We start from the raw sequence: 14,613 nt of genomic DNA on the forward strand, positions 1-14,613 counted from the left end.
ACATACAATACTCCTGTAAATACAGCTTGAATGGTATTAGTCTTTTTCACAGCTGCATCACACTGTTGACTCATATTCATGTTCCATTGTAACCCCCAGATGCTTTTTACCAGCACGACCACCTAGGCAGTTATTTCTAGTCATTGCCCATATTGGGACACCGCTCCTGCCCACCTTGGTTAACAGCCATTGATGGACCAATCTCTTCATGAATTCATCTAGTTCCTTTCTGAACTCTGCTATAGTCTTGGCCTTGACAAGATTCTCTGGCAAAGAGTTCCACAAGTTGGCTGTGTGTTGTGTGAAGAAATATTTTCTTCTGTTTGTTTTAAGCCTATTGTTTATTAATTTCTTTTGATGACCCCTAGCTCTTGTGTTATGGGAAGGTGTCAGTAACACATCCTTATTCACTTTCTCTGCATGGGTCATGATTTTATGACCTCTATCATATCCCCCTTAATCATTTCTTTTCCAAGATGTCTTTTTAATATCTCACATGGAAGCTATTCCATATTCCTAATCATTTTGCCCTTTTCTGATTCCACTATATCTTTTTGAGAGGGGACTACAACATCTGCACATAGTATTCAAGAGGTGGGTGTTCCATGGACTGAGCTAGAGGCAATGTAATATTTCCTCTTTTCCCTTTCTTAATGATTCCCAACACTGTGTAAGCTTTTTTTTTTTTTAAAGTCTGCAGTTGCATGTTAAGTGGACATTTTCAGAGAAGTATCCATAATGAGTCTAAGATCCTTTTCTTGAGTGGTAATAGCTAATTTAGATGCCATCACTTGTCTCATTGTAGAAAGAAACAATGAAACAATGCTGGTCAGCATCATAGGCAGTAGTCTTAGCACACCACCAGCCAAACTGTTGTCAGGTTTTTTTTTTGTAGGCATCATGGCGAAGAAGAAATGTAAGGAAGGATTTCAAGGAGGATAATAACGTAGTGCTGAGGATGTTTTTGGAGAGTTTCTCCCAACTATGAGAGGAAGCACAAAAAAAGAGCACAAAAGGGCTCATTTGAAAATCTATCAGGTGGATGATGGAGGGTAGAATCACTGGGCAAGGTGGAAGTCAACACATCCATGTGATCTGACAAGTGACAGGAATGGTGGGAATAAGCTAAGAAGGATCTTGAAGTTTAAGACAAGAAGCTTATGTTTTGTGATGTAGAGAAGGGGTATCTAATGTAGGAGCCATGTATCTCCCTCCCTCTCTGCCAGGCAGCATTCCGATGCAGTAATACTTAACTGCACCAATTCTACATGGAGCAGGTCCTCTTATTCCATCGACCCATGTAAACAAGATGGCACAAAAGCACAGGAGTTGTTAAACTGGATCAGCTCAGTGGTCAGTAAAGTTGTCTATAACACCTGACAGAGGCAGTAACAGATGCTTCAGAGAATGATGCACAGACACAAGTGCACAAACAAACACACTCACATACCTATGCCCTTCAGAACACTGCTGTGGTTGCAGATGAAGGGACAAAAACTGATATACCAGGGCCAGGCTCCCCGCGCTCCTCACCTGTGACAGCACAGTTGTGCCCTCTAGGGTGGATTTCATCAGCTGGTTGACAGACAGGAAGAACTGCTGCAACGATGCCTGGAATTCTGCTTTTTCTTTCCCTTCATAGAGTCTGAGCAAAACAAGAAGAATGAATATCACACCCCCGTTCCCTGAAGTGAACTTTTTTGTTGATCACATAACAGAGGATATATCCACGGAGGCAAGAATTTTTCCCACCTGCCTGTTCAGACTTCATAAGAACATAGAACCATAGGCCGCTTCTACACTTGCCCCCTCCTTTCAGAAGGGGTATGGTAATGAGTGAGTTGGGAAGATGCTAATGAGGTGCTTCCATGAAGATGCAGTGCCTCATTAGCATAATGGTAACCACGCGCGATTCAAAAGCGCCGCTTTTAAATCATGTGCTGCCCATGTAGACGGGGGCCTTTAGAAAGGACCCCCAGACTTCAAAGGCCCCTTTTTCCTAAAACCAAAGAGGAAGAAGGGGCTTTGGAAGTCTGGTGGTCCTTTTGAAAGGCCCCTGTCTACACGGATGGCACAAGATTTGAAAGCAACACCTCATGGCAGCACCTCATTACCATCTTCCCAACTCACTAATTACCTTACCCCTTCTGAAAGGAGGGGGCTAGTGTAGACATAGCCATAGAATCTTAGGGCCGGAAGGGACGTCAGAAGGTCATCAAGTCCATCCCCCTGCCTAAAGCAGGATCAACCCCAACTAAATCATCCAGGCCAGGACTTTGACAAGCCAGGACTTAGGTTATGAGATAAACTTGAATTTATTAATATAGATATTGTAATGCTGGATTTTATAAATTCAAATTTGACTATCCTCACCTCCTCACATGCTTCTCACAAAGTCAACTTGTTGCTGCCACACTCAAGTGGCAAACATCGACTCTTGCACCAGTGCATTGTGGGAACATATCCCACCGTTTCCTCATCCCCATAGCATTCTGGTATTTTCACTGGTATTTGACATCAGCTTCCCACACTGCATTGCCCTCATTCCCCTCCTGTGGCAAGCAAACATCCATTTTTCCAGGTGGGAGAAAGGAAAACTAGCACATCAGTAAAGGTTGCCAAACGCGCACAAACCTTTTCTCCGTAACTGAATTGCTTTTTAGAACTGTAGCTGTAATAGAATTATGAAAGATTTTATAAAAATCATCAGGTGTGTCTTCCCAGCTGTCTCTCCACCAACTGTCCCCCCTCCCTTGACTACATCTGATCCCTGAAAATGATACAGGGACAATGAAAAGTATATAAGAAAGAGCTGATAGTAAAGATTTGGAAAAAAGAGAGTTGCCAAGGGGAGGGTTTTTGGGTTCCCAGTTCGCTATACAGCTTCTGTGCATAGTCTGTGTTCTCAGCTGGCCCACCACTGAGTGTCCCCTGCCCCTTGACTGCATCTGATCCCTGAAAATAATACAGGGACAATGAAAAGCTTGAAGAAAGAGCTGATAGTAAAGCTTTTGAAAAAGGAGAGTTGCTGAGGGGAGGGTATTTGGTTTCCCAGTCTACTATACAGCTTCTGTGCACAGTCTGTATTCTCATGTGGCCCTCCACCCACTCTTCCCTGCATGAAAGGGTCCAAAGTGAGAAGACAGAGTATAGAAAAGGCTAGGAAAAAATATGTTTGTCTTCCCTCTTCACTACACAGACATTGCCAATGCGGGGAATGGGTCTCACCAAATTTCATTGCCATGGGGGGAGGTTGGTATTTGGGAGGTTGAACGGCCAGTTGATATATATGGAAAATCTTTTCTGGCTGTGGGTTGCGGGGTCTGTGGCTCGTGGGCCACTTGAACCATTCCCCCGCCACAGCCCCGGCAGCAGGCAGGCCACAAAAATCTTAGCCACTAGGGGAGAGTGTTTCAGTGAAGGGACACTTGAAGTAGTCCCCTCAGGTGGCTGCAAGCCCCTGCAATTCATAGCCACCAGGGAGACTTCTCCCCCCAGCGGCAGCTAGCCTCCCAGGGGAAAGGGGGATAGAAGTGTTTCAGTGGGGCCCAGTTGAAGTAGTTCCCCCAGCAGCAGCAATGCCCTGAAAATTTTAGGTGGCAGGGGAGACTTCTCCCCCCACAGTGGCAAAGTCCCAAAACTATTTTTGGTTGGGGGGCCAGTTGAAGCACTCTTCCCCCCCAAAGTGGCAGCAAGCCCCTGAAAATGTTAGCCACCAGGGCAGACTTCCTCCTGCCCCGATAACTGCAAACCCCCAAAAATCGTTCCTGCCCTTGGAGCCCTAACTTTGTGCAAACCAGGACATAGTGCTGCCCGGCAGCATGGTCAGCACTGAATGGCAGGCACATCTTTATATTGTGTCAAGGCCAGCCACCACAGGTTCATTCAGCTGCACATCTACCAATGTAATATACGCCATCGTGTGCCAGCAGTGCCCCTCTGCTATATACATTGGACAAACTGGACAGTCCCTACGGAAAAGAATAAATGCACCCAAGTCGGATATCAGAAATGGCAATGTACAAAAGCCTGTAGGAGAGCACTTCAATTTCTCAGGACACACAGTAACAGATTTAAAAGTAGCTGTCCTACAGCAAAAAAATTTTAAAACCAGACTCCAAAGAGAAACTGCTGAGCTGCATTTCATCTGCAAATTTGACAACCTCAGCTCAGGATTAAACAAAGACTGTGAATGGCTAGCTAAGTACAAAAGCAGTTTCTCCTCTCTTGGTGTTCACACTTCCAGATCAACTGCTGGTAGTAGGCCTCACCCTCCCTGACTGAGTTAACCTCGTTACCTCCAGCCTTGCTCTGGCCTGCCTATTTATACCTGCCTCTGCAAATTTCTACTACCTGCATCTGACGAAGTGGGTCTTTGCCCACGAAAGCTTATGCTCGTATGTTTCTGTTAGTCTATAAGGTGCCACAGGACCCCTCATTGCTTTTGCAGATCCAGACTAACATGGCTACCCCTCTGACACTGAGCGTGGGAAAGACCCCAACTGCATGGTGCCTGTGGGGTCGGGGGGGAAGGAAGGGCATGCACAAATGTAAACTGCTGACAAGTTTCTCAGGCTCTTATGCAAGCACATCCCCCACAACAGCCTTGTTGCCACATGGTGCGGTGGGGCAGTGCCTAGCGCCAGGCAGCACAGAAAAAAATACCAAGTGTACAGACAGAACCGCAAACTCTGTTCAGGAGCTATTTGTAATGGGGAGATGTACTCACAGTGCTAATAGCAAAGAAAGAAAGATGTTTCTCAGCCTCTAATACAAACATGACTGAACAGCCACAGGCTTCCTGATCCTGAGTTGAAATTCTTGGTCTTCCTGTTACCTACTTCCTGCGCACCTGGAGAGCAGAAGCCAGAGCAGAGCACTGTGAGGCATTGTGGGTTACATAAAGGACACCTCTGGAGGCTAACAAATTAGATTTTAAGATGTGGTGCTTCCACACTGGCCTTTATTCAAACTTTTAAATTCAAACTTGAGGCTACACCCGACAAGTTCTGATGATATTATGGTATCTATATTAGTGCTCCCTGCATCGACCTAATGGTATTTACAAGGAAGACAGTCATGTGGCAATATCAAACTAACTTCCTTAAATTCAAATACTGGCAGTATTTTAAAGAAGTCTTACTGAAGGCACAGGAGCAAACCATCCTGCTGCATAGTAAGAAATGCAGTTATAGTAGGCAACCAGATTGGCTTAACAGGGAAATCCTTGGTCAGCTTAAACTCAGAAGGGATGCACATAAGAACGGGAAACATGGACAGTTGACTAAGGAGGAGTATAAATATATGGCTGGAGAATGCCCGGCAGTAATCAGGAAAGCAAAAGCACAACTGGAACTGCAGCTGGCAAGGGATATGAAGGGTAACAAGAAGGCTTTCTACAGGCATGTTAACAATAAGAGGGTTATTAGGGAAGGTGTGGGGCCGTTACTGGATGAGAGAGGTAACCTAGTGACAGATGATGTAAGAAAAGCTGAAGTAATCAATTTTTTTTTTTTGTTGCCTCAGTCTTCACGGACAAGGACAACTCCCACACTACAGTGCTAAGCAATGCAGTATGGGAAGGTGGAAGGTAGCCCTCAGTGGGGAAGGAATGAGTTAAGAGCTACTTAGAAAAACTAGATGTACAGTAATCCATGGGTCTGGATTTAATGCACGCAAGGGTACTGAAGGAACTGCAGATGTCATTGTTGAGCTTTTAGCCACTATCTTTGATGACTCTTGGAAATCAGGAGAGATCCCAAATGATTGGAAAAAGGCAAATGTACTCATCTTTAATAAAAGGAAAGAAGGACAATCCACAGAACTATAAACTGCTCACCCTTATGTCAGTTTCTGGGAAAATAATGGAGGGGATCCTCAAAGAATCCGTGTTGGAGCACTTGAAGAGGGGAAAGTGATCAAGAGCAGTCAGCATGGATTCACCAAGGGCAAGTAGTGCCTGACCAATCTGATTAGCTTCTATGATGGGGTAACATTGAACATTGGACATTGGGAAGTCAGTGGACATGATATACCTTGACTTCAGCAAAGCTTTTGATACAGTCTCCCACAACATTCTTGCCCATAAGTTAAGGAAGTATGGATTAGATACATAGACTATAAGATGGATAGAAAGCTGGCTTGATGATCGGGCCCAACAGGTAGTGGTCAATGGCTCAATCTATGGGTGATGGTTGATTTCAAGTGGAGTGCCCCAAGGCTGAGTCCTGGGGCTGGTGCTGTTCAACATCTTTATTAATGACCTGCATGAAGGACTGGATTGTACTCTCAGCAAATTTGCAGATAACACAAAGCTAGGGGGAGAGGTAGATACATTAGAAGGTAGAGATAGGTCCTTCTGGATCCTGGATAAATTGGAGGTTGGGCCAAAAGAAATCTGATGTGGTTCAACAAGGAGAAGTGTAGAGTCCTGTATACTTCTTTGACTGTGCCAGGGCCTCTAATTCTTCCTGTTTGTTCCCCTGGCTTCTTGCATTTGTGTACAAGCATCTCAGAGAAGTGGCTAATTGGCCCACTTTCTTCTCTTCACACAGGAAACCTACTTTATTCCCTCCTCCTTCCCCACTTACCTCAGGGGTTGTGTCACTGTCCTCCGATGAACCTAGTTTAAAGCCCTCCTCACTAGGCTTGCAAGCCTGCCCGCAAACATGCTCTTTCCTCTCTCTTTTAGGTGGATCCCATCTCTTCCCAGCAATCCTTGTTCACGAAAGAGACTCCCATGGTCAAAGAAACGCAATTCTTCACTGCGACACCACCTACACAGCCACGCATCTACCTCTGTGATTCAACGATCCCTACCTGGACCCCTTCCTTCCACAGGGAGGATGGATAAGAACACCACTTGTGCTCCATATTCCTTGATGTCTCTTCCTAGGGTTACCTAATCTGCTGTGATCTGACCAAGGTTGCTCTTGACTGTGTCATTATTTCCTACATGGAGAACTAGGAAGGGGTAATAGTCTCCAGAGGTTTGATGATTTTTGGCAGAGACTCTGTAACACCCAGGATTTTAGCTCACAGCAAGCAACATACTTGCTGGGATTATAGGTCTAGATGGCAGATGGATGACTCTGTCCCTTGTAGGAGGGAGTCCTCGACCACTCCCCCTCATCTCTTGGAGTCTGAAGAAAGGGATAGTTGCCTCAGCAAGCACATTCCAAGGAGAGGCCCTGCATATGAGAACCAAGTTATGGTGTTTTCTCCTCTGCCATCCCAGACTGGTACTCAAAACAAGCGTGTTATTGCTCTATGCTGTTACTGTCTCTTTTGCTTTAATCTTCTAGATAAGCACCCGATTGTGCCCATGTAAAGGCGCCATCATTGCTCTTGTAGACACATCATCCATCTAATTAGATACATAGATGTTATTGCATGTCTGCTTTGTTTAAGTAACTTGTTAAGGAAAACTACTTGTACTAGAGATAAAATGTTCTATAAGCAATGGGCGGGTATATTCTGTAAATTTTTTAGATTATTGGTTTGTTGTGCTCATTTTGTCTTGCTGCTAAGACCTATCCAGACTTGGGTAACACCCATGCCGTAGTTCCCCCGCCCCCGCCCATGAATAATCTATATAATCAATTGTAATCTATTGTCTGGCAGTGCTCCACTGAGTCCTGATGGGAGAAGTGGCATTCCACCAGCGGTGTGTGTAATAAACCCTCCTGCTTGCTTCATGCACGGTGTCCAGACTTTGTTCCAACATAAGTAAATAGGACACAATTCAATAAAGACAAAGTACTACACTTAGTGTAGTTGATTATTCCTTCCTAACACAAAATAGCAAATGACTGGCTAGGAAGTACTTCTGAAGAAAAGGATCTGGGGGCTATGGAGGATCACAAACTAAATATGAGTCAACAATCACAGAATCACAGAACCATAGAATTCTACGGCTGGAAGGGACCTCAGGAGGTCATCTAGGCCAGCCCCCTGCCCAAATCAGGATCAATCCCAACTAAATCATCCCAGCCATAGCTATGTGAAGATGGGACTTAAAAACCTCTAAGGATGGAGATTCTACCACCTCTCTTGGTAATGCATTCCAATCCTTCACCACCCTCCTGGTGAAATAGTTTTTCATATTTTCCAACCTACCCCTCTCCCTCTGTAACTGCAGACCATTGCTCCTTGTTCTGCCATCTGACACCATTGAGAATAGTCTCTCTCTATCCTCTTTAGAGCCCCCTTTCAGAAAGGTGAAGACTGCTATCAAATCGCCCCTCAGGCTTCTGTTCTGCAAATTAAATAAACCCAAAATCTCTCAGCCTCTCCTTGTAGGTCATGTGCTCCAGACCCCTCATAATTTCTGTTGCCCTCCACTCAACCCTCTCCAATGTGAAATATTAAATGATCTAACAATATCCAAATAATATAATATTGTTTCAAAAAACAGAACATAATTACTTGTTGTGCTGTCAGCAGTACATGCAAGATAGGAGATGCAGTGCTTTTTTTGTGCTGGTAGAGTACCTTCAACATTAAAAATTTTGAGGAGTGAAGACACTTTGAAGTGCCCACAGCCACATGCTATGCTGGCACTTCAAAGTTGCCACGGGAGAGAATTCACCTAATGAAGTGCTGCATGTTCACTGCTCCACTTCATTAGTAATCTCCCATCACCCTGATTACCATGCCCCCTTCGAAGAAGGGGGGAAGTGTAGACATAGCCTTAGAAAAGTTAGATGTCTTCAAGTCACAGGGACCTGATGAGATGTACCTACAGAATACTCAAGGACCTGACTGAAGAGATATCTGAGCCATTAGCTATTATCTTTGAAGGTCATGAAAGATGGGAGAAATCCCAGAAGACTGGAAAAGAGTAAACATAGTATCCCTCTATAAAAAGAGAAATGAGACACTCAGGAAAGCACAAATCAATCAACTTAACTTCTGTACCAGGAAAGATAATGGAGCAAATAATTAAGAAATCCATTTTGCATTTCTGCACTTGTCCTTGTTAAACCTCATCAGATTACTTTTGGCCCATTCCTCCTATTTGCCTAGGTCTCCCTGAACCCTATCCTCCACTGTATCGACCTCTCCTCCCAATTTAGTGTCATCTGCACATTTGCTGAGGGTGCAATCCATCCCCTCCTTCCAGGTCATTGATGAAGTTAAAACCAGCTCCAGAAGTGACCCTTGGAGCACTCCGCTTGGTACCAGCCACCAACCAACTCACTACCCATTGAGCCCAATGATCTACCCAGATTTCTTCCAGTCCATTTATCTAATCCATACTTCTTTAACTTGCTGGCAAGATACTGTGGGAGATGGTATCTATAGCTTGCTGAAGTCAAGGTATATCACATTCATTGACTCCCCATACACACAGAGCCAGCTTCCTTGTCATAGAAGGCAATCAGGTTAGTCAGGCATGACTTGCCCCTGGTGAATCCATGTTGACAATTTCTGATCACTTTCTTCTCCTGCAGATGCCTCAACATGGATTCCTTGAGGATCCCCCCCATGATTTTTCCAGGGACTGAGGTAAGGCTGACGGGTCTGTAGTTCCATGAATAGTCCTTACTCCTTTTTTTTTTTTTTTAAGATGGGCACTAAATATTTCTTTTTCCAATCTCCCAGAACCTGCCTCTGTCACCATGAGTTTTTAAAAATAATGGCTCTGCAATCACATCAGCCAACTCCTTCAGCACCCTCAAATGTGTTAGATCCAGGCCCATGGATTTGTGTATGTTCAGCTTTTCTAAATCATTCTTAATCTATTCCTTCTCCACTGAGGGCTGCCTACGTCCTTCCCATACTGTGCTACCTAGTGCTTCACTCTGGGAGCTGACCATGTCTGTGAAGACAGAGGCAAAAATAGCATTGAGTAATTCAGATTTTTCCACATCAAATGTCACTAGGTTACCTCCCTCATTTAGTAAGGGTCCCACATGTTCCCTGACCAGCCTTTTATTGCTAACATGCCTATAGAAACCTTTCCTGTTGCCTTTCACATCCCTTCAACTCCAATTGGCCTTCCTGATTACACCTCTGCATGTTCAAGCAATATTTTTTTCATTCTTCCCTAGTCATATGTTCAAGTTTCCACTTCTTATATGCTTCCTTTTTGCATTTAAACTCATCAAACATTTCTCCATTAAGCCAGGCTGGTCCTCTATCTTATCTGCCCTTTTTACTGCACATCAGGATGGTGCGTTCCTGTGCCTTTGGTAAGGTTTCTTTAAAATACAGCTACCTCTTCTGGACTTCATTTCCCCTCATGTTAGTGTCCCAGAGGACCCTGCCCATCAGATCCCTGATGGAGTCAAAGTCTGCTTTTCTGAAGTCCTGGATGTTTCTGGGGTCCTATGTTTCTGCTCTCCTTTCTTCCTTTGGTCAGGATCCTGAACTTGAGCATCTCATGATTGCTGTTGCCCAGGTTGCCATCCCTGTCTACTTCCTTTACCCATTCTTCCCTGTTTGTGAGAAACAGGCTGAGCTGAGCATGGCCCCTAGTCGGTTCCTTCAGCACTTGCACCAGGAAGTTGTCCTCCACTTTCCCCAAAAACTTCCTAGATTGTGTGTGTGCTGTTGTATTGGTCTCCAAGCAGATATCAGGGTGTTTGAGGTCCGCTATGAGAACCAGGACCTGTGATCTGGAAGCTTCTGTTAGCTGTCTGAAGAAAGATTCATTTACCTCATCCACCTGACGTGGTGGTGTATGACAGATACCAACCATATCACCCTTGTTGCTCATGCCTTTAAACTTAACCCAAAGACTCTTAATAGGCTTTTCTGCCATCTCATACTGGAGTTCTGAGCAATCATGCTGCTGTCTTACATACAGTGCAACTCCTCCTTCTTTTCTCCCCTGCCTCTCCTTCCTGAACTGTTTATACCCTTCCATGACAGTGCTCCAGTCATGTGACTAGTCCCACTGAGTTTCTGCTATTCCAATCACATCATAGTTCCTTGACTGTACCAGGACTTCCAATTCCTCCTGCTTGTTTTCCATGTTTTTGCTTTTGTGTAAAGACACCTTAGATAACTAGCTGATTGCCTCACTTTCTCAAGTATGAATTTGGGTCCTTCTCTGTACCCTCCTCCTTGTGTTTCTTCTCAATAACCCACTTCTTCTCTTACCTCGGGCCTTGGTCATCGTCTCCTGACAAATCTACTTTAAAGCCCTCCTGAGTAGGTCTGCAAGCCTGCTGGCAAAGATGTTCTTCCCTCTCTTCATTAGACTGATCCTATCTCTTCCTAGCAATTTCTGTGTCCTTATTGAATTTCATCCTATTTATTTCACACCATTTCCCCAGGTTGTCCAGATCATTTTGAATTATAATTTTGTCCTCCAAAGCATTTACAACCCTACCTATCTTGGCACCATAATCCACAAACTTAATGTGTGCTCTCTCTGCCATTACCTAAATAATTGATGAAGGTGCTGAATAGAAGTGGATCCAGGGTAGATTCCTATAGGACTCTATTCAATATGCCCTTTAAACTTGCCTGTGAACCTTTAATAACTACCCTCTGAATATGGTTGTGCACCTACCTTAGAATTTGTTCATCTAACTAATAGATTGGCTCAATAATTTGCTCACCTAGTTTGTTTATGAAAAGGGTAGTAAAGCTTTGGATATTATCTCACATAAAGTCTAGATTATCCTGTCTACTCTTCCCAAAGTCTTATTTCCCTGTCAAAGAAGGTATTTCAGTATGAGGTTTATAGGCAGCAGTTTCAAAACAAACAAAAGTGTTTCTTCACATGACACACCTTCAACATGTGGAACTCTTTGTCAGAAGATGTTGTGAAGGCCAAGACAATAAACAGCTTTGTAAAAGAATTAGATAAATTCATGGAGGATAGGTCCATCAATGGCTATTGGCCGGGGTGGGCAGGGATGGTGTTCCTTGCCCGGGTGGGCCAATAGCCTCACTAGGCCCCTGGGCAAGGCAGAGGTGGCGGCCCTGCTCCAAACCCAGAGAAGGGGTGGGGCTGAAGTAGCCAACCCTCAGCACTGCCTGGACCCTGGTGCAACCCCCACCCCGACTGGCAGGTTTACAAAGAGCAAGCTTTTAACAGGGTTGAAAAAAGAGCTAGATAAATACATTGGAGGACAGGTCCATCAATGGCCGTTAGCCAGAATGGGCACAGATAGCGTCCCTCGCCGCTGTCTGCCAGAAGCTTGGAATGGGCTTCTGACAAATGAGAGAGAAAACTGAGGGGAAAATCTCCTCAAACACAAACAGCTCTAGCACACATCCACAACTTAGACAAATTAATTTGAAATGTGACATAATTCCCCTCAGAAAGGTTCCTCATGAGGAAAGCCGTTCCCTGTCACTGGAGAATAAGGCAAACTTGGCAGAATTTCTGGGGACAGCACATTTCCTTGATGCTAGTGGCAGGCAGGTCTGGTTCTTCCTGCAAGCTGCAAGCAGGCCGAAGTACCCATTGTACCAGACCCCTGCATAATTACACAATGAAGAATTAAACAAATTTCCCATATTGCATCCGATACTTACAAACAACAAATTAATGGGAGAAAATTGAATTAAGTGGTTAATAAGTAACTCAATGTTAGTGTCCCCTCTAATAATGATTAGCGGCTGTCCAGAGACCATCCTTTGCAGACAGCATAGGCTGATCATTCACACACCACTGGAGATGTTTAACCACAACACAATGACACAACAATTTACGGCAGGAGGTCAAAAGCACTATATCCAATTGAAAACAGAAGAGGACTTTGGGAAGACAAAATTCGATTACATGGATTGAAATTTGGCTAGAATGCCATTGTTAATATTGTTACAGCTACAAAAAGAGCCAGAGAACTTTGGTGAGCACGAATTAAAATTATCTCTGTTTCACAATCAAAAGATGACACCATGAGGAGTGCATAGCATCCAGCACCATGCTAGGTCAGGGTGGCTGTATGCACTCAACAGCAGGGAAAGCACCTCTCCCTCACTCTGCTTCCCATCATTGTTACTCCAGCACCAGCACCACTTCCTACTACGTTATGCTTTTCCTGTAGATCTCATATCCAAGTACTGAGCTGACCTGGACCTGCTGAGCGTGTATTGTGGCCTGGCTTCTGCAGAAGCACTGGAAAAGGAGTGCAAATAATCAGTCACACTTACTGGGCAAAGAGGTGTCTGGAGCGGACAATGAATTTGAAGATATACTCCAAGGTTTTGAAGATGCGTAAGAGCGACTCGCTGGACTCCCCTTGCCTGGCTGAGTCCACGTACTGTGTCAGCACTGAGATCAGCTTCCTGCACAATGGAGACAGAGATGTGGGAAGAGAGGCCTGAGGGATAATGTGCATCTTAAATCTAAACCTCCTTGCCACAGAGCCTGGTGTGAGAGGAACTTCAGTGTTACTGGAGAGGTCAGGGCCCATGCAAAATCACACTCAGGTCTCCATATGCCAGACCTCTGGTGGGCAGTATAGTGAAGAGAAAGGGGAGCTTCCTGCAATGCAAGGCCCTTTCTCCAGGTTCTCCTGACATCTACTGCTCCATGGTATCCCATTGCACCTCATGTTTCTGATCTGTTGTTGACTCCGTGGGTGGGAGTGGATGGGAGAAGACAGGAATGAGTGCCTGATGTGTGCAGAGGCAGGCTCCTGACCTGATACTTACTTGTAAGCCAGTGTGGCACTGAAGTGCTGCTGGATATAGGCCTCCAGAACAGCATTGAAGTGATGGAACTTCCTGTCAGCAATGAGCCCCACAATGAAAACCTATGGGAGAAAACCCAAACAGACGTCAGCAGCTGCTTGGCACTGAGTCAAAGAACTCCTGGGGAATGGGACTGGTGTATGAGGTCCTGCTAAAAGAACCAGTCCCTAAAGAGTGACGGAGAGCAAAGCACCATCACAGACAGCCCCTGACCCCTGGATGCAAAGGGAAGGGTTTAAATCAGAGCCTGCCCCAAACCCTATCCTTTCTGTACAGGATGTTAAAATCATAGACATAGCAGCAAATATGAGATGAGCTGCAAGGAGCCCCATGACTGTGATGGGCCCTCCGCTCCACACTGGAATCCAAGGGGTTAACTAAATGTTAGGAAGGCTGCAGAGAAAGCCACCAAAAGGAGAGGGGCTGGGAGGAGCAGCCAGTCAGGGCCCAAGAGGGCTATATAATAGGCACAGCAGGGTCAGCTGCTGCTGAGAGCCCAGGGAGGAACAACTGTAATGGTAACAGTAAGCCCCTTGGACAGAGCAGTGTCTGGCTCCTGGGACTGAGCAGCTGAGTGCCATGACTTGAGGACAAAGCAGATGCTGTGGCCTTGGAGAAGCAGCTGAGGGAGACATAGCAGCAGTGAAAGGAAGTTGAGGTGCAGTAGGAGCCTGATATCTACAGGGTCCTTAGTTTGAGACTCAGAGTAGTGGGTGGGCCTGGGTTCCCCCAACTCCCCAGTGGGGAAATTGCTGGACTGTTAAACAGAAATACCTCATCCAGAAAGAGAAAACACAGATGATGACCTAGACAAAGGGCTGAGTCAAGAAGAGTGTGCTGTGATTCTGGGAACTACAAGGAGCAATAGGTGGGAACAGAGTGCTGGTGTGTAAATCATGGGTGTCAGCCTCAAGCTAATCCCCAGCATAGCCAGGAGGAGGTGCCAGTCTG

General features: G+C 45.2%; 1 protein-coding gene across 1 annotated transcript in view; it reads right to left on the reverse strand.

The window, feature by feature from the left end:
* Nucleotides 1–14,613, reverse strand: part of LOC142012223 (dedicator of cytokinesis protein 2-like) — a 454,965-nt gene that overhangs the window by 346,026 nt on the left and 94,326 nt on the right. Inside the window, exons 21-23 of the mRNA XM_074992076.1 lie at nucleotides 13,624–13,724; nucleotides 13,120–13,254; nucleotides 1,534–1,645 (exon numbers count right to left, since the gene is read on the reverse strand). Of these exons, the coding sequence (XP_074848177.1) occupies nucleotides 1,534–1,645; nucleotides 13,120–13,254; nucleotides 13,624–13,724 (348 nt within the window). The remainder of the gene's footprint in view (nucleotides 1–1,533; nucleotides 1,646–13,119; nucleotides 13,255–13,623; nucleotides 13,725–14,613) is intronic.

Source organism: Carettochelys insculpta, chromosome 4 (assembly GCF_033958435.1).
Source record: "Carettochelys insculpta isolate YL-2023 chromosome 4, ASM3395843v1, whole genome shotgun sequence".
Taxonomy (NCBI): domain Eukaryota; kingdom Metazoa; phylum Chordata; order Testudines; family Carettochelyidae; genus Carettochelys; species Carettochelys insculpta.